The 19,140-nt window shown below is 48.8% G+C and overlaps 1 protein-coding gene across 2 annotated transcripts in view; it reads left to right on the forward strand.

Annotated features, from left to right (window-relative positions):
• LOC138293239 (bromodomain testis-specific protein-like) overlaps nucleotides 1–19,140 on the forward strand; it is a 1,110,548-nt gene that overhangs the window by 1,083,789 nt on the left and 7,619 nt on the right. For both annotated transcript variants that reach the window (XM_069232347.1, XM_069232348.1), the window contains exon 13: nucleotides 4,493–4,554. In XM_069232347.1, the coding sequence (XP_069088448.1) occupies nucleotides 4,493–4,554 (62 nt within the window). The remainder of the gene's footprint in view (nucleotides 1–4,492; nucleotides 4,555–19,140) is intronic.

Raw genomic sequence — 19,140 nt, forward strand, 5'->3', positions numbered from 1 at the left:
CCTTACAGGGTACTATAGGAGATTCATCAAGAATTATGGCTCCATAGCAGCTCCTCTTAATGATCTCACTATCAAAAAGATGCCTAAAAAGGTATTGTGGACAGCTAGCTGTCAAAAAGCTTTTGATGAGCTCAAACAGGCCATGTGCTCTGCACCTGTCCTAAAACGCCCTTGCTACTCCAAGAAATTCATAGTCCAGACTTAAGCTTCTGAATTAGGGTTTGGGGCAGTGCTATCACAGCTGAATACTGAGGGCCAGGAATAAACCTGTTGCTTTTATCAGCAGGAGGTTGACCCCTAGAGAAAAGTGTTGGTCTGCCATAGAGAGGGAGGCCTTTGCTGTGGTCTGGGCACTGAAAAAGTTGAGACCATACCTGTTTGGTACTCACTTTATTGTTCAGACAGGCCACAAAACTCTACTTTGGCTAAAACAAATGAAAGGTGAAAACCCTAAATTGTTGAGGTGGTCTATATCCCTACAGGGAATGGACTATACAGGGGAACATAGACCTGGGAGTACCCACTCCAATGCAGATGGACTCTCCAGATATTTCCACTTAGACAATGAAGACTCATCTGGGTAAGGTTAGCCTTATTGTCCCTCGTTTTGGGGGGGGGGTGGGGGGTTGTAGGAAAGTACCATCTTGCCTGGCATGTTACCCCCATTTTTCCTGTATGTATGTTTGTTTTTGCCTATGTGTCACTGGGATCCTGCTAGTCAGGCATAAAGTATGCCCTCTGTCTTTCCTGTGTGGTGCCTAACTGTATCACTGTGGCTCTGCTAACCAGAACCTCAATGTTTATGCTCTCTCTGCTTTCTAAATTTGTCACTGCAGGCTAGTGACTAAATTTACCAATTCTCATTGGCACACTGGTACACCCATATAATTCCCTTGTATATGGTACTTAGGTACCCAGGGTATTGGGGTTCCAGGAGATCCCTATGGGCTGCAGCATTTCTTTTGCCACCCATAGGGAGCTCAGGCAGTTCTTACACAGTCCTGCCACTGCAGCCTGAGTGAAATAACGTCCACGTTATTTCACAGCCATTTTTCACTGCACATAAGTAACTTATAAGTCACCTATATGTCTAACCCTAACTTAGTGAAGGTTGGTTGCCAAGTTACTTAGTGTGTGGGCACCCTGGCACTAGCCAAGGTGCCCCACCACCGTTCAGGGCAAATTCCCCGGATTTTGTGAGTGCGGGGACACCATTACACGCGTGCACTATACATAGGTCACTACCTATGTATAGCGTCACAATGGTAACTCCGAACATAGCCATATAATACGTCTAAGATCATGGAATTGTCACCCCAATACCATTCTGGTATTGGGGGGGACAATTCTATGATCCCCCGGGTCTCTAGCACAGAACCCGTGTACTGCCAAACTGCCTTTCCGGGGTTTCCACTGCAGCTGCTGCTGCCAACCCCTCAGACAGGATTATGCCCTCCTGGGGTCTAGGCAGCCCTGGCCCAGGAAGGCAGAGCAAAGGATTTCCTCTGAGAGATGGTGTTACACCCTCTCCCTTTCGAAATAGGTGTCAAGGGCTGGGGAGGAGTAGCCTCCCCCAGCCTCTGGAACTGCTTTGATTGGCACAGATGGTGCCCTTCTCTGCATAAGCCAGTCTACACCGGTTCAGGGATCCCCCAGCCCTGCTCTGGCGCGAAACTAGACAAAGGAAAGGGGAGTGACCACTCCCCTGACCAGTACCTCCCAGGGGAGGTGACCAAAGCTCCTCCAGTGTGTCCCAGACCTCTGCCATCTTGGATTCAGAGGTGTTGGGGGCACACTGGACTGCTGAGTTGCCAGTGCCAGCAGGTGACGTCGGAGACCCCCTCTGATAGGCTCTTACCTCTCTTGGTAACCAGTCCTCCTTTCTTGGTAGCCAAACCTCCTTTTCTGGCTATTTAGGGTCTCTCCTCTGGGGTATTCTTCAGATAACGAATGCAAGAGCTCACCAGAGTTCCTCTGCACTTCCCTCTTCGACTTCTGCCAAGGATCGACCGCTGACTGCTTCAGGACGCCTGCAAAATGGCAACAAAGTAGCAAGACGACTACCAGCAACATTGTAGTACCTAATCCTGCCAGCTTTCTCGACTGTTTCCTGGTGGTGCATGCTCCGGAGGGTCACCTGCCTTCACCCTGCACTGGAAGCCAAGAAGAAATCTCCTGTGGGTTGACAGAATCTTCCCCCTGCTAACGCAGGCACCAAAAGACTGCATCACCGGTCCTCTGGGTCCCCTCTCATCCGGACGAGCATGGTCCCTGAAACACAGGAACTCTATCCAAGTGACTCCAACAGTCCAGTGATCCTTAAGTCTAAGATGGGTGGAATTAATCCTTGCCTCCCCACGCTAGATTGCAAACCTGTGTACTGCATGATTTGCAGCTGCTCCGGCTTCTGTGCACTCCTCCAAGGATTCCTTTGAGCACAGCCTAGCCTGGGTCCCCAGCACTCCATCCTGCAGTGCTCAACCCTCTGAGTTGGACTCCGACGTCGTGGGACCCTCCTTTGTGACTCTGAGCCAGCGACGGTTCACAAATCTTCTAAGTGCATGCTCCAGTACTTCTGCGGGTGCTGCCTTCTTCTGTGGGGGCACTCTGAATTCCTGAGCGCCCCCTCTGTCTCCCCCTTCAAGGGGCTACATCCTGGTCCTTCCTGGTCCCCAGCAGCACCCAAAAACCTCTACCGCGACCCTTGCAGCTAGCAAGACTTGTTTTGCGGTATTTCTGCGTGGGAACACTTCTGCAGCCTTCAGCACGCCGTGGGACATCTTCCATCCAAAGGAAAAGTTCCTAGCTCTCTTCGTTGTTGCAGAATCCTAAGCTTCTTCCCCCCTGGACACTATCGCGACTCTTGGACTTGGTCCACTTGCCTTGAAGGTCCTCAGGTCTAGGAATCCATCTTCAGTGCTTTGCTGGTGTTTGTGGTTCTTGCACAATCCCCCTATCACGACTATTGTGTCCTTTTGGGGTAGTAGGTGTACTTTACTCCTACTTTTCAGTGTCTTGGGGTGGGGTATCTTGGACACTCTGACTGTTTTCTTACAGTCCCAGCGACCCTCTAAAAGCACCCATAGGTCGGGGCTCCATTCGTGATTCACATCCCACTTTTGCAGTTTATGGTTTGTGTTGCCCCTAGACCTATGTTCATCTTTTGCATCCTATTGTAATTCTACACTATTTGCATTACTTTTCTTACTCTTACTTACCTGTTTTGGGTTTGTGTACATATAACTTGTGTATATTACTTACCTTCTTACTGAGGGTACACACTGAGATACTTGTGGCATATTGTCATAAAAATAAAGTACCTTTATTTTTAGTAACTCTGTGTATTGTGTTTTCTTATGATATTGTACTATATGATATAAGTGGTATAGTAGGAGCATTGCATGTCTCCTAGTTCAGCCTAAGCTTTGTCATAGCTACCTTCTATCAGCCTAAGCTGCTAGAAACACCTCTATTCTACTAATAAGGGATAACTGGACCTGGTGCAGGGTGTAAGTACCACAAGGTACCCAATATAAGCCAGGCCAGCCTCCTACACTATGCTCAGGAGACTGACTGTGTAAGTGCTTTACTTACCTGAGAAACCTAACCAAACGTACCTCCCCCCAGGAACTGTTGATTTTTGCAGTGTCCACTTTTAAAATAGCTTATTGCCATTTTAACCAAAGCTGTCTGCAATACTGTTTTAAATCAAAGTTCTATACTTACCTTTGTGAAGTACCTTGCATTTTATGTACCTACCTCAAATCTTGAATCTTGTGGTTCTAAAGTAAATTAAGAAAATATATTTTTCTATATAAAAACCTATTGGTCTGGAGTAAGTCTTTGAGTGTGTGTTCCTCATTTATTGCCTGTGTGTGTACAACAAATGCTTAACACTAACCTCTGATAAACCTACTGCTTGACCACACTACCACAAAATAGAGCATTAGTATTATCTAATTTTGCCACTATCAACCTCTAGGGGGAACCTTTGGACTCTGTGCACACTGTCTCCCACTTTGAGATAGTATATACAGAGCCAACTTCCTACACTGTGGTCCCAAGGTCTCCCGGGGGTCTGCCAGGACTACGCAGAGGGTCTGCGACCATTGAAAAAATGTAAATATTACAAATAATAAAGTATATACAAATGAAGTAGCATTAAAAATTAGATCTTTTTTTCTGTATTTGATTGTGAATTAAAATATTTCAATATTTGAGCACTGTTTGGTGTATATTTGCTTTTTTATATTTGTGTCTTGTTTTGAGGTTAAAATCCTAGAACTTGCTTAGGCTGGGAGTCCCTAGCTTCCAATAATGACTCAGTTGGGGGTCCACGTATTCCAGTAATTATTCAGTGGATGTCCGCAGAAGTCAAAAGGTTATCCACTGACCTGTACAAAATGTAAACTTACTACCTTTCTCAATGCTCATTTTAACTGGACTAGACTGTAATGCGTTAATAATTATATATTTGTTTTTACATTTTCAGAACTGCACGTTCACCACTTGAATGTAAGGCAGAATGCCAGTTGTATCAAAAAAGAAGGAAAGGTAAACCTCTCATCTACAAAGCTTACATTTTGTGTCGTAGAATATTTTGTTAATGAAAACATCAGCTGCAAAAACCAGTTTTTAACAACTTTATTTTAATTTTTTGGCATGGAAATTGGTACATGACAAAGTTGCATATGTCACATTTCCAATAACAGACATTACAGGTACAACCCGAATCAGCATTGTTGCGAGTCATCAGAAAAGAGGAATTAACTGACTGTACAGAGGCTGCTCCATAGTAGAAAAAAAGAAGGTCATCGTTGTACAATATTATCATCTTTCCCCTCCGTAGTAAGAGCCATCTTGCTTTGTCCAGAAAGACATCTGACAGGGCCACCTGGTGACCCCCAATTAACTCCATGTCTTTTCATGTGAGTGACAGTGACACCATGCCCTCTCAAATGTATACACTTTGTGTAAAATAGCTAAGAGCTTTTTCACTGCGGAAATGAGCCATAACATTCCATGCCACATGTTGAGCTGAGGGGCTGTACAGTATATAGTTTAGATTCCTAAGCCTCTAACAGTCGTACAGCAAGAAGTAAATGCAAAATTAATTTCCCTATAGATGTGGCTAGAGGGAATACGCTATTCTCTCCCTGTATATCCTCGCAGGGAACCAAGAGCTGTACTGGTAAAGTGAGTCTGGTTATTGTTTTGTTAAGTAAGACAGTTCCACTAGAGAACATTTAAATAGAATTTCAGGTCCACCATGAGTGTAGTAGTTTAACTCATGGACCTCATCCGTTCCAGCAGTCATCAAACCCTCCAGACTTTGCTTTTAGACTAGTAGGGGAGAAAAACCACTTGGTTAGAAATTTATAAACATTTTCCATATGCTGCACATAAACAGATGACTTTTCGGCCCTTCTCCGCATTATACGCTTAGTCTTGTGTGGAATTTTACAATCAAGGTCCCTTTCCCAATTTAGCCACATATTTATGTTGGGGTTTGGAGCAAAGTTCTTGGATACACTGATGAGTCGAAGGGATGCTCCTGTGGAATACTTTATTTGCAAAGAGGGCTTCAAGGTGGGATTTCTTTCTACTAACCTTTTATTGCTTGACTACTGACCCAGTGTACCATCTCGGTGATCAGTTATTTGTCTGCCCTCGGTAATGTAAACTTGTTCCTTTTCTCTTTGTGTGAGAGAAGACCTTCTTCAGTGGGGAATGTTTTGATTCCCTGTGGAACCTGGGGCTAGTAGGCCTGGTGGAAATTATACTTAAAGAGTACTGCAGTTAAAGGGGATGGGTTAGAGGTAGCACCCCTTATCCTTACCATCTGTTCTCAGTAACTGTAGGAAAATGCCTCTCATGGCATGGTTACCTCCTAACTTTTTTCCTTTTGTTGATGCTGGTTATGATTGAAAGTGTGCTGAGACCCTGCTATCCAGGCCCCAGCACCAGTGTTCTTTTCCTAAACTGTACCTTTGTCTCCACAATTGGCACATCCCTGGCACACAGAAAAGTCCCTTGTAAGTGGTACCCCTGGTACCAAGGGCCCTGTGGCCAGGGAAGGTCTCTAAGGGCTGCAGCATGTATTATGTCACCCTGGGGACCCCTCACTCGTCACATGCACACTGCCTCACAGCATGTGTGTGCTTGTGGGGAGAAAATGTCTAAGTCGACATGGCACTCCCCTCAGAGTTCCATGCCAACAACCCACTGCCTGTGGCATAGGTTCGTCATCTCTCTAGCAGGCCTTACAGCCCTAAGGCAGGGTGCACTATACCTCAGGTGAGGGCATAGTTGCATGAGCACTATGCCCCTACAGTGTCTAAGCCAATTCTTAGACATTGTAAGTGCAGGGTAGCCATAAAGAGTAGATGGTCTGTGAGTTTGTCAAACACAACCTCTACAGTTCCATAATGGCTACACTGAATTCTGGGAGGTTTGGTATCAAAACTTCTCAGCACAATAAATCCACACTGATGACAGTGTGGGATTTATTGAAAAATGCACACAGAGGGCATCTTAGAGATGCCTCCTGTATAACAGTCCAAATGCTAGGTTTAGGCTGACCAGTTCCTGCCGGCCTGCCACATCCAGACGAGTTTCTGTCCACATGGGGTGAGTGCCTTTGTCACTCCGTGGCCAGGAACAAAGCCTGCACTGGGTGGAGGTGCTTCACACTTCCCCCTGCAGGAACTGTAACACCTGGCGGTGAGCCTCAAAGGTCCAAACCTGGTGTTACAGCGCCCCATGGCACTCCAGCTAGTGGTGATGCCCGCCCCTCCGAACACAGCCCCCACTTTTAGCGGCATGTCCGGAGGAGATAATGAGAAAAACAAGGGGGAGTCCCCCACCAGTCAGGACAGCCCCTAAGGTGTCCTGAGCTGAGGTGATCCCTTCCTTAAGAAATCCTCCATCTTTTTTGGAGGATTCCCCCAATAGGATTAGGGATGTGCCCCCCTCCCCACAGGGAGGAGTCACAAAGAGTGTTTAGCCATCCTCCAGGACAGTAGCCATTGGCTACTGCCCCCAGACCTAAACACACCCCTAAATTGAGTATTTAGGGGCGACCCTGAACCCAGGAAATCAGATTCTTGCAACCTGAAGAAAGGAGGACTGCTGACCTGTAAGCCCCGCAGAGACGACGGAGACAACAACTGACTTGGCCCCAGCCCTACCGGCCTGTCTCCAGACTCAAAAAACCTGCACAGCGACACATCCAGCGAGACCAGTGACCTCTGAGGTCTCAGAGGACTGACCTGCAGCTAAAGGACCAAGAAACTCCAGAGGACAGCGGCTCTGTCCAAATCTACAACAAAGAAACCAACTTTAAAGAAGACTTCAACCTCACTCCGGAAGCGTGAGTCTTCACACTCTGCACCCGACATCCCTGGCCCGTGTCCAGAGAAACCAACACCTCACAGAGGACTCCTGGGTGACTCCAAACGACGTGGACACCCTGAGTTGACCTTCTTCCAACCCCACAGCAATGCTTGCAGAGAGAATCCAGAGGCTCCCCCTGACCGTGACTGCCTGGTAACAAAGGAACCCGACGCCTGGACAAAGCACTGCACCGCAGCCCCCAGGACAGAGAGGAACCAACCACCAGTGCTGGAGTGACAAGCAGGCACCCTCATCCTAGCCTAGTCGGTGTCTGGCCCGAGAAGCCCCCCTGTGCCCTGCCTGCGTCACCAGAGTGACCCCCGGGTCCATCCATTGATTTCAATACAAAACCAGACGCCTTGTTCACACACAGTACCCAGCCCCCCGTGCCGCTGAGGGTGTATTTTGTGTGCTTGTTAGGGACAACCCCCCCCCTAGTGTTCTACAAAACCCTCCTGGTCTGCTCCCTGAGGATGCTGGTACTTACCTGCTACACAGTGCAAAAATCAACACATCCTGGGGGAGGTAAGTAATAGTTAGTTTCTCATTTAAGTAAAGCACTTACAAGTTCAGTCTCCAGGGCATAGGCAGATCACTGTTGGTGGTTCAAGTCGACCCCAAACACCCAGCACCAGCAACACGGCTGGTCAGGTGCAGAGGTCAAAGAGGGGCCCAAATAACATGGGTGCCAATGGAGAACAGGGGTGCCCCGGTTCCAGTCTGCCAGCAGGTAAGTACCTGCGACTTCGGAGGGCAGACCAGGGGGGTTTTGTAGGGCACCGGGGTGGACACAAGTCAGCACAGAAAGTACACCCTCAGCGGCACAGGGGCGGCCGGGTGCGGAGTGCAAACAGGCGTCGGGTTCACAATAGGTTTTAATGGGAGACCCAGGGGTCTCTTCAGCGAAGCAGGCAGGCAAGGGGGGGGCTCCTCAGGGTAGCCACCACCTGGGCAAGGGAGAGGGCCACCTGGGGGTCGCTTCTGCACTGGAGGTCGGATCCTTCAGGTCCTGGGGGCTGCGGGTGCAGTGTCTTTACCAGGCGTCAGGTTCTTTGAAGCAGGCAGTCGCGGTCAGGGAGAGCCTCTGGATTCCCTCTGCAGGCGTCGCTGTGGGGGGTCAGGGGGGTCAACTCTGGCTACTCATGGGCTCGCAGTCGCCGGGGAGTCCTCCCTGTAGTGTTGGTTTTCCACAGGTCGAGCCGGTGGCGTCGGGTGCAGAGTGGAAAGTCTCACGCTTCCGGCGGGAAACATGTGGTCTTTAAAAGTTGCTTCTTTGTTGCAAGGTTGCAGTTTCTTTGGAACAGGGCCGCTGTCCTCTGGAGTTCTTGGTCCTTTTAGATGCAGGGTAGTCCTCTGAGGCTTCAGAGATCGCTGGACCCTGGGGGGCTTCGGTGTTGCAGTTTTTCTCGAAGTGGGGAGACAGGCCGGTAGGGCTGGGCCAAAGCAGTTGGTGTCTCCGTCTTCTCTGCAGGGCTTCAGGTCAGCAGTCCTTCTTCGTCTTCAGGTTGCAGGAATCTGATTTCCTAGGTTCTGGGGAGCCACTAAATACTGAATTTAGGGGGGTGTTTAAGTCTGGGAGGGCAGTAGCCAACGGCTACTGTCCTTGAGTGTGGCTACACCCTCTTTGTGCCTCCTCCCTCAGGGAAGGGGGCACATCCCTATTCTTATTGGGGGAATCCTCCATACTCAAGATGGAGGATTTCTAAAGGCAGGGGTCACCTCAGCTCAGGACACCTTAGGGGCTGTCCTGACTGGTGGGTGACTCCTCCTTGTTTTTCTCATTATCTCCCCTTGACTTGCCGCCAAAAGTGGGGGCTGTGTCCAGGGGGCAGGCATCTCCACTAGCTGGAGTGCCCTGGGGCATTGTAACACAAAGCCTGAGCCTTTGAGGCTCACTGCTAGGTGTTACAGTTCCTGCAGGGGGGAGGTGTGAAGCACCTCCACCCAGAGCAGGCTTTTGTTTCTGTCCTCAGAGAGCACAAAGGCCCTCACCACATGGGGTCAGAAACTCGTCTCTCAGCAGCAGGCTGGCACAGACCAGTCAGTCCTGCACTGAACAATTGGGTAAAATACAGGGGGCATCTCTAAGATGCCCTCTGTGTGAATTTTTTAATAAATCCAACACTGGCATCAGTGTGGGTTTATTATTTTGAGAAGTTTGATACCAAACCTCCCAGTATTCAGTGTAGCCATTATGGAGCTGTGGAGTTTGTGTTTGACAGACTCCCAGACCATATACTCTTATGGCTACCCTGCACTTACAATGTCTAAGGTTTTGCTTAGACACTGTAGGGGCATATTGCTCATGCACCTATGCCCTCACCTGTGGTATAGTGCACCTTGCCTTAGGGCTGTAAGGCCTGCTAGAGGGGGTGACTTACCTATGCCACAGGCAGTGTGAGGTTGGCATGGCACCCTGAGGGGAGTGCCATGCCGACTTGGTCATTTTTTCCCTACCAGCACACACAAGCTGGCAAGCAGTGTGTCTGTGCTGAGTGAGGGGTCCCTAGGGTGGCATAAGACATGCTGCAGCCTTTAGAGACCTTCCCTGGCATCAGGGCCCTTGGTACCAGGGGTACCAGTTACAAGGGACTTACCTGGGTGCCAGGGTTTTGCCAATTGTGGAGACAATGGTACATTTTAGGTGAAAGAACACTGGTGCTGGGGCCTGGTTAGCAGAGTCCCAGCACACTTCTCAGTCAAGTCAGCATCAGGCAATATGTGGGGGGTAATTGAAACAGGGAGCCATTTCCTTACATCTACTAATAAGGGATAACTGGACCTGGCACAGGGTGTAAGTACCACAAGGTACCCACTATAAGCCAGGCCAGCCTCCTACAGAGACCTTAGAGAATTCTTGTGCTACCTTTTTCCAGGGTTTCTTGTCTGGATCATGATTGCAGTCCAGTACCGGACACAAATATATTTTACCTAGTCTTACTAAATGCAGTTTCAAGCAAACCAAATTCATGTTTTTCATTTAAAGCACACTTTTGTGATGTGCTCTTTATTGGCATTTAACAGTAACTTAGAGGATCAAGGCGTTAAATATTTAATTGCTTCAAAATGGCATCTATGAAAGTAAATTATTTCTCAGCGGCTAAAAACAATGATCCCATAAATAATAAATTAACTACTACAAAAGCCACTTCAGCCCTTTGGTCCACAATCACCCCACCTGAATCCCAGACTGCTAGCCCAGTTGAGACAATGCCCTTAATCTTATAATTAACAGTCCAGTGGCATTGAGCATTACTTGTGAAAGGTTTCCACAATATTTAAATCAATCAGTGCTCTAACACTTATAAGCAGATTTGAGCAATAGGTCTGTTCTTTCTTTATTTTTTTTATTAGGAGTGGAAGGCAATAGTAAAGCGTCTTTAATTCAAAGGGAGTCACTCTCGTAAATAATTCAATAGACCACAATCATTTTGATTTCATCATTATTTGCATAATTCACTGATTCTTTCCTCCCATCATTCCAGATGTTCCAAATCGTATGAAATATATATTGTGCCTATCTGATAGACTTCTAGTTGCAGATTCCTTATCTTAGAATTACCCCCAGACGTCAGAATGGATCTAGAGATTTTTCTTCAAGCAATACCCTTGCACGTCGGTAGGTGGTGCCGGTCGACGCCACAGGCGGCATTTGTGGCGTAGTCGCCGTGATGGCGTTAGGAGTAGTACATGATGCCACCTCGGTGCAGTGACGTTAGTTCTTTTCTTTCCATGCCACGCGCTGATCCGGAGAGCGCTACCCTGGTCTCTTTTTGACTGATTTCGACTGTTTTGTAGAGTTTTCTAGTGAGCTTTTGGTGCGTCAAGGATGTACCCGAAGACCGGGTTCAAGCCGTGCGAGGACTGTCATCGCGTGATGTCAGTGACGGATCTGCATCGTTTTGTCTGTGGTGTCTGGAGCACGACCACGACCCAAAGTCGTGCACTGAGTGCCGGGCCATGCACCTGAAGGCCTTGAGTGAGTGGTCCCTCAAGCTCATGGCGGCCCGGCACTCGATTCTGCATAGGTCCCAGTCTCGCTCAAGAGGACGGTCTTGAGAGTGTTCGTGGAAACATCACCACTCGTTTTCCTCAAAATCTTCAGGTGCAGGCAAGTCGTCATCGAAGCAGTCTCATCGCACTTTGACTTCTCCCCGTCGCTCGGCTGACACGACGCAGGAAGACCGTCGATGTTCAAGGCCTCTGTCTTCACAGCCTGCTTCTGGGTCTGTTCTGCGCTTCCCCGAGTTTCCGGGAGCCGGAGAGACCCCCGACCAACTTAAGGAATTCTATGATGCCCATGTGCCTTCGGGCCCAAGGGGTTCAGTTGAGGGGTCTTTGGGTTCCGCCCGGCGACTTCGGCTCCGGCCACTGAGACGCCTCTGAATCGGCTTGCTGATCCGCAACAACCCCAGTCTCACCACTGAGACCTTCCCCGGTGCTGGGTCGCTCCTGACATCAGTAGTGCCCACTATTGATGTCGTCCCGATCCTTATCCCAGACAACTCTGAGTCGGAGCAGCGTCAGCTGACACCGCCTTTGTCTTTGATGGAGCCTGTTCACCCCAAGTCGGATTTGGCCCCTTTTTCCTATGTGTACGAATTCAGGAAAGGATTGGAGGGCTCCCTGGACTCTTATGAATACCAGGTTGACCCATCTTTGGACTGGGCACAGGAATTGGGCGACGCCAGTGGACTGGACACTTCTCCAGATGCTGGCATGCTGTCTCCTCCTACTGTGGCAATGGCGGAGGGAGCGACTTATGGTATGGTGGTCAGTAGGGTGGCTGAGGTCCTTTGTTTCGAGCTACCTATTGTAAAGTTCAGGTCCAACCTCCTGATGGAGGTGCTTCAGCCAGGGGCTCCCACATCTGAGCCCCTTTTACCTTTCAATTAAGCCCTCACTGATGTCCTTTTGGGTACTTGGTCCAAACCCAACACAAGGGCTGCAGTGAATAGGACTATCACACGCCGCCATCGGTCCGCTCTGAGCAACCCTAAATTCCTGTCGCAACACACCACGCCTGAGTCTCTTGTCGCCCAGGCTTCCTCTTCCTCAGGTGAATTCCCTTCAGCACCCCGGATAGGGAATCAAGGAGGGTGAAACAATTTGGGAAGAAGTTGTTTTCTTCCTCCAGTCTCTTGCTGCAACCCGTCAACACCACATACCTTTTTGGCTGTTATACCCACTCTCTGTGGGATACAGTGGTGCAAGTCCTGCCGCAGATACCGGAGGAGGCCCGTGCTATCATCTCCCAAGCTGTGAACGATGGGGGAGATGTGGCGAAGTTTACAAACCGATGTGGGCTGGACACGACCGACTCTCTGGGCTGATCGGTTGCTACAACAGTGGCCTTGAGATGCCACGCTTGGTTGCGTGCTTCTGGTATTTCTGGGTATGTCCAACAGTCTCTCATGGACATGCCCTTTGATGGCTCCGGTCTCTTCAAAGACAAAGCAGACTCAGCCTTGGAGAGATTCAAGGATTGCTGAGCTATGGGAACCAGAGGTCTGCCCAGTCCACCTCTGCCCCCGCTGCAGCCTCCAAACCCTCTGAGTCCGTCCCCTCACTCCCATCCAGTTGGCGGCAGGATTGACCATCACCTGCCCCACTGGGAAGCCATCACTATGGACAGGTGGGTTTTGCAGATCGCTCAAAAGGGCTACTCCCTCCCTTTCGAATCTGCTCCATCAGCTATGCCTCCATCCTTCAGCCACCTCTCAGAGGATCATTTGGTGCTTCCCCACAGGAAGTCGCAGCTCTCTTGGCCAAGGGAGCTATAGAGAAGGTCCTTGTGCCCGAAGTAGGTCATGGTTGTTCTTTCTGCTACTTTCTGGTGCTGAAAAGGGACATGGGCTTATGGCCTGTCCTAGACCTTAACGACCTAAACTACTTCCTCAAGAAGGAGAAATTGAAAATGCTCACCCTGGCTCAGGTTCTGCCTACCTTGAACCCAGGAGACTGTATGGTAGCGTTGGACATGCAGGACGCTTATTTCCACATCCCCATTCTGCCTGCCCACAGATGTTACCTATGATTCATGGTAGGTCGCAAGCACTTTCAGTTTACCATACTCGTCTATGGCCTTACCAGCGCCCCTCGGGTGTTCCCAATGGTGATGGCAGTGGTTGAAGCTCATCTGAGCAGGTTAGGAATATCTGTCTTCCCCTACCTCAACGACTGGCTGTTGAAGGCGGACTCGCCCCAGAAAGTAGTTTCTCACCTTCAGACTACGGCGAATCTCCTGCACATGCTGGGGTTCACTATAAACATGCCGAAGTCACACCTGACTCCCTCTCAGACGCTTCCTTTCATCAGAGCTGTTATGGACACAGTGCAGTTTCGGGCTTTTACTCCCGAAAAGCGAGTCCAAGATGTTCAGGCTATGATTCCTATCTTTCAGCCTCTGTCTTGGGTTTCGGTGAGACTGACTCTGAGGCTGCTGGGCCTCATGGCCTCCTGCTTCCTGCTTCCTGCTTCCTGCTAGTGACACATACCAGATGGCATATGCTGGCTCTGCAGTGGGACCTAAAGTTTCAGTGGGCACAGCATCAAGGAAATCTCTCCGACATGGTCCAGATCTCGGAGGGGACTGCAAAAGACCTGCAGTGGTGGCTTTCGAATCCACATTGAGTCCACGGCAGATCCCTCTCCCTTTCCCAGCCAGATCTATCTATAGTGACAGATGCGTCACTTCTGGGTTGGGGCAGCCACATGGGAGAGGCGGAGATCAGAGGCCACTGGTTGCCGGGAGGAGTCTGGGCTCCATATCAATCTTCTGGAGTTCTGGGCAATCAGACTTTTTTTGGGGGAAAGTAGTGCAGGTGTTCACAGTCAATACTACTGCCATGTGGTACTGCAACAAACGCGGCAGAGTAGCGTCCTGGACCCTTTGTTAAGAGGCACTACGTCTCTGGACATGACTGGAACATCAGGGCATTACCCTGGTTGTTCAACATCTGGCGGGTTCTCTCAGTGCCAGAGCGGACAAACTCAGCCGTCGATGCACAGCTATCACAAATGGTGTCTCCATCCGGAGGTGATGCAAGGTCTCTTTCAGCAGAAGGGAAAGCCATGCTTAAATCTGTTCGCCTCCGCAGAGAACGTGCAATGGCAGCTGTTTTGCTCATTGGAGTTTCCACAGTGGCACTCGCTTGGAGAGGCCTTTCATCTCGAGTGGAACTCCGGCTTCCTTTACGCCGTTCTTCATATACCACTTCTACCCATAGTTCTCAAGAGGATCAGGAACGACTGGGCCCATCTCATCTTGGTGGCTCCTGACCGGGTACGAAGAGTATGGTATCCAGAGCTATGGCCAGCGATCCTCAACTCAGACTACCTCTTCGGGTGGATCTTCTGTCGCAGCAGCAGGGGACAGTTCTCCACCCGCACCTTTCCAATCTCCGACTTCATGCGTGGAGATTGAGCGGCGATAGTTGACGAATTTTGATCTTCCACCCGAAGTCTGTGATGTTATCTTGGCAGCCAGGTGTCCCTCCCTCGTTGACATAAATTTGCGTCATGGTACACCAACACATCTGTTGATCCCCTCTCCGTCCCTGTATCTGAGTTTTTTTTTTGTTAATTCTTTCTTTGGCCCAGCAGGGCTCTGCTTTGGGCACCCTTAAAAGGTATTTATCTGCCATTTCAGCCTTTCTTAGGTTACCTGATCACCCCTCACTCTTTAAATCTCCTATTATGAGTAGATTCCTAAAAGGTCTCGCCCATTTATTTCCGCCCACTCCATTTATCATGCCTCAGTTGGACCTTAATCTTGTCCTTACTTATTTAATGTGTACTCCCTTTGAGCCAATGCACAATTGTCCTTTACGGCTCCTCACCTTCAAAACTGTCTCTCTTGTTGCCATCCCCTTTGCTGACAGGGTGAGTGAGCTTCAGGCCCTTTCGTCCAAACCTCCATACTTGTCTGTGCTCCTTGACAAAGTGGTGTTGCGCACTAAGGCTTACTTCCTTCCAAAGGTGGTTACGCCTTTTCATGTAGGCAAATCCATCACCCTGCCTACTTTCTATGCACCTCCACATCCTTCCCATGAGGAGGAGAGACTCACCTTCAGGACCCAAAAAGAGTGTTGGCATTCTATCTTAATCGTGCTATAGATTTCCAGATGGACGATCACCTCTTTGTCGAGTATGTGGGTGCGAAGAAAGGGAAGGCAGTGCAAAAATTTATCATCTCTCGATGGGTACTTTGCATCAAGATGTGCTATGCTTTGGCCAAGAAGCAAGCCCCTGAGGGCCTGCATGCTCATTCCACCTGAGCAATTGCTGCTTCCTGTCCTGGATATCTGCCAGGCAGCTACAGGGGGATCCCTGCACACGTTTGCTAAACACTACTGCTTGGACAGTCAGGTCCATCAGGATGGCTACATTGGTCATTCGGTCCTGCAGTACTTCCTAGTATGATGTTGGTTTGCAGTCCACCACCGAGGATGGCATTGCTTGGGTATCCATTCTAAGGTAAGGAATCTGCAACTAGAAGTCTCTATCAGATGTACAAGTTTGGTAATGAAATATCTGGTAGAGACATTCTAGTTGCATATTCCTTACCAACCCATCCATCCTCCCCGCTTGCATACTGATTTCTAGGGACAGGGATTCCCCTCTTCAGGTTCTTAGCTCTGGTGCACCAATCTGTGTTCTTAGCGGCTCTGTGCTTAGGTGTGGAAAGTCGTTAAAAGAAACTGATGTAAATGCGCTGAGGCAGCGTCTATGTACTACTCCCGACATCAACACAGCAACTATGACGCCCGCAGAGTCGACCGACGCCTCCGACCGACGTACAAGGGTATTTCCGGATCCAGTCTGATGCCTGGGGGAAATCCTAAGGTAAGGAATCTGCAACTAGAATATGTTTCTACCAGATATTTTGTTACCGAAGTAAGTAACTTGTACTTTAATGTCTTCTGTTCCAGTTGATAATAATACCATTGTTTTTCCCACCATTGCTTGACCTGTGGTTTAGTTTAATAGATTTATAAAGCGCATGGCCACCCGAAGGCCTCCCAGTGCTGAAAGAGGACGAAGGCATCACAGTGGAAATTTATGCTGGAAAGAGTTGAGTCTTCAATTTACCTTGAAAAGAGAGTTCGGGATTTTCCATTCTAAGTGACTAGGGGAGGAGTTGCATAGATTAGCTGCTTTAAATGTGAAGGACCTACCTCCCCATTTCGTTTCTTTAACACAGCAGGTGTTAATTAGAGCAGCAGATGACGATCTAAGTGATCTCTGGGGAGTGTAGGGTGTGATCATACGCTTGATAAGAGAAGGTCCCCTATCATGAAGAGCTCGATGCACCATACACAAAGCTTTAAAATGAATCCTTTACTGGACGGGAAGCCAATGAAGGGAGGCTAAGGCTGATTTGGCCAATGCAGTTCTGGGGAAGGCCATGAGTAGCCGGGCTGCCGCATTCTGCACCATCTGCAGTCTCCTTAATACACAGATGGGAGAACTCAGGAACAGAACATTACTCCAGTATTGGAACTTTCATAGATTCACATGCTTGAATCATTCCCCGTCGTCGAGATGGGAGTCCTGGCACAATTTTCACAAGTAATGTTAAAACATACTGAAAAGAAAAAGGCCCTAGGCCTCTTCAATTTCATAGTCTATCAGAGTCATTTTGTGAAAAGGACCAAACCTGATCCTCCACCAATCAGGTGACAGCACCCTTCAGAACCTCCTGAGAGAAGCTCTAGCACCTCAGGTTTTCTACTGCACGTCGTGCTAGGGAGTCTCCTCAGAGCTATGCTCTGTCTTCACACCTTTATTCAGCTATTTTTCTCTCAGAGAAACTCATTTATTTGGATTTGTCAGCTATTTTTCAACTATGTCTGACAAGGAAAAGAAGAGTCTCTTCAGAGACTGCAAGACTTGTGGGAAGAAAAGACTTCATTCTGAAGACCCTCATCAAGACTGCATTTACTGCCTGTACCCAGATCATTTAGCTAAGGACTGTAAGATTTGCCATACTTTTTCTTCTAAGACCTTAAAAGATAGAGAAGGCAGATTATTAATATGGCTGCAGAAACTAAAACATAAGAAGGATCCAGTTTCTGGTTCTGAGAGTGAGGAATCATCACCATCTAAGAGATCAGCTAAAAGGGCAAGATCACGCTCTAGATCTCCCTCACAAATCTCAAGAAAAGCCCTTAAAAAGACTGCTTCAGGGTCTTATAAGGGTCGCAGCCCATCTTCTTCCCCAACTAAACTCTCAAGTAAAGAGGGGAAAAGACATTCTTCCAGTTCTGAGAGGCACAGGAAATCTTCATCTGTTCCACCATCTGTGCCTTTCAAAAAGCCATCCTCTGTGACTGGAAAAAAGGCCTCGTCGACGGATTCCCCGTCGACGGCACAGTCGGTGAGCGCATTGCCGACGACAACAGCTACTTCGGGATTTCCATCGTCAACGGCTCCGCCAGCCACATCGTCGACGAGAACAAGTACACCACCGTCGACGAGAGCTGCAACGACGACATCAGCGTCGACGGCCGTCTACACCACGTCATCGTCGACGTCGCTGATGTCAGTGTCAGCCCTACAGTCCTCGACGACTTCGTCGACGGTAGACCCGGCGGTGAGGCTTTCTGCTATTAAAATAACTGTGCGTCCAGCGTCGACGGCACCGTCCATGACAAAGTCGATGTACACGTCGTCGACGACACCGTCGACGAGGGAAAAACATCAAAAAAGAGGAGAAAAGTTAACTCCAACCCACACATCACCTAGTAAGGTATCCTCCCTGGTGCCAGTACATCTTTTGGAGGGAGATGAAGATTCAGATGAAGACGGGCATTTTGGGACAGCCCACAGTCCTTCTGAATTGAATGTAAAATACCAGGAAGAAGAGGAATATGAGGAAGCTTATGATCCCCAGGCTTACTCGGAGCATCAGCAATATCAACAGGGAGCGTATATTCCTTCCGACCTGCTTACTGGCCTTAGAGTGATGTTAGTGGATTACAACAGAAGATTTCCTCCTCAAGGAGAACAGCCTCCTCCATCGTCTATTTCTGGTGTTTCTACTCCACATCAAAGACCAACGTCTTTGCATCTCACAGATGTGGCCACTCGGACATGACAATTCCCCAAGACACCGACATCTCAGAAGGGGATCAGGAAGAAGGAGAGCTCATAGACACTCACTCAGAGTGGGACGAGTACATTATCCCTGCTCCATCTTCTCCTTCTCATTTGAAGGTGGAATCCCCACCTGAAGACATTGGAGGTTTTCACAATCTCCTAGAGAGGGCAGCCAAGCGTTTTGCTTTACCGCTACCTACGAAGCAAACAGACTGTTTCCTATATGATTTTAAAGAGCCCTTTCAAAAGTCTGTGCGCTCTATCCCGATGGTGAACTACCTGTGGGAAGAGGGCCTTAAAGTCATGAATAATCCGATAAGTCACAGCAGTTTTGCCACGTCTGGATAAAAAATACAAAGCTCCTGATGATGCACCAACATGCTTAACAGGACTTCCTCCTCTGGATTCAGTAGTAGCTCAGGCAGCTCAGAGAAGATCAAAAAAATCCTTCTGCCCCGATTTCCGCACCCCCAGACAAGCCTGGAAGGCTGGGGCGCAGTGTTACAGGACCTGAAAATAAGTGGCAAATGGCCAATCCCTCTGGTATCAATGCATATAATTTGGCTAGAACTCAGGGCAGTGCACCTGGCCTTACAAGCGTTTCTCCCAAGAATCTCAGGATCGGGAGTGGTGATAAGAACG

Source organism: Pleurodeles waltl, chromosome 4_2 (assembly GCF_031143425.1).
Source record: "Pleurodeles waltl isolate 20211129_DDA chromosome 4_2, aPleWal1.hap1.20221129, whole genome shotgun sequence".
Classification (NCBI taxonomy): Eukaryota; Metazoa; Chordata; class Amphibia; order Caudata; family Salamandridae; genus Pleurodeles; species Pleurodeles waltl.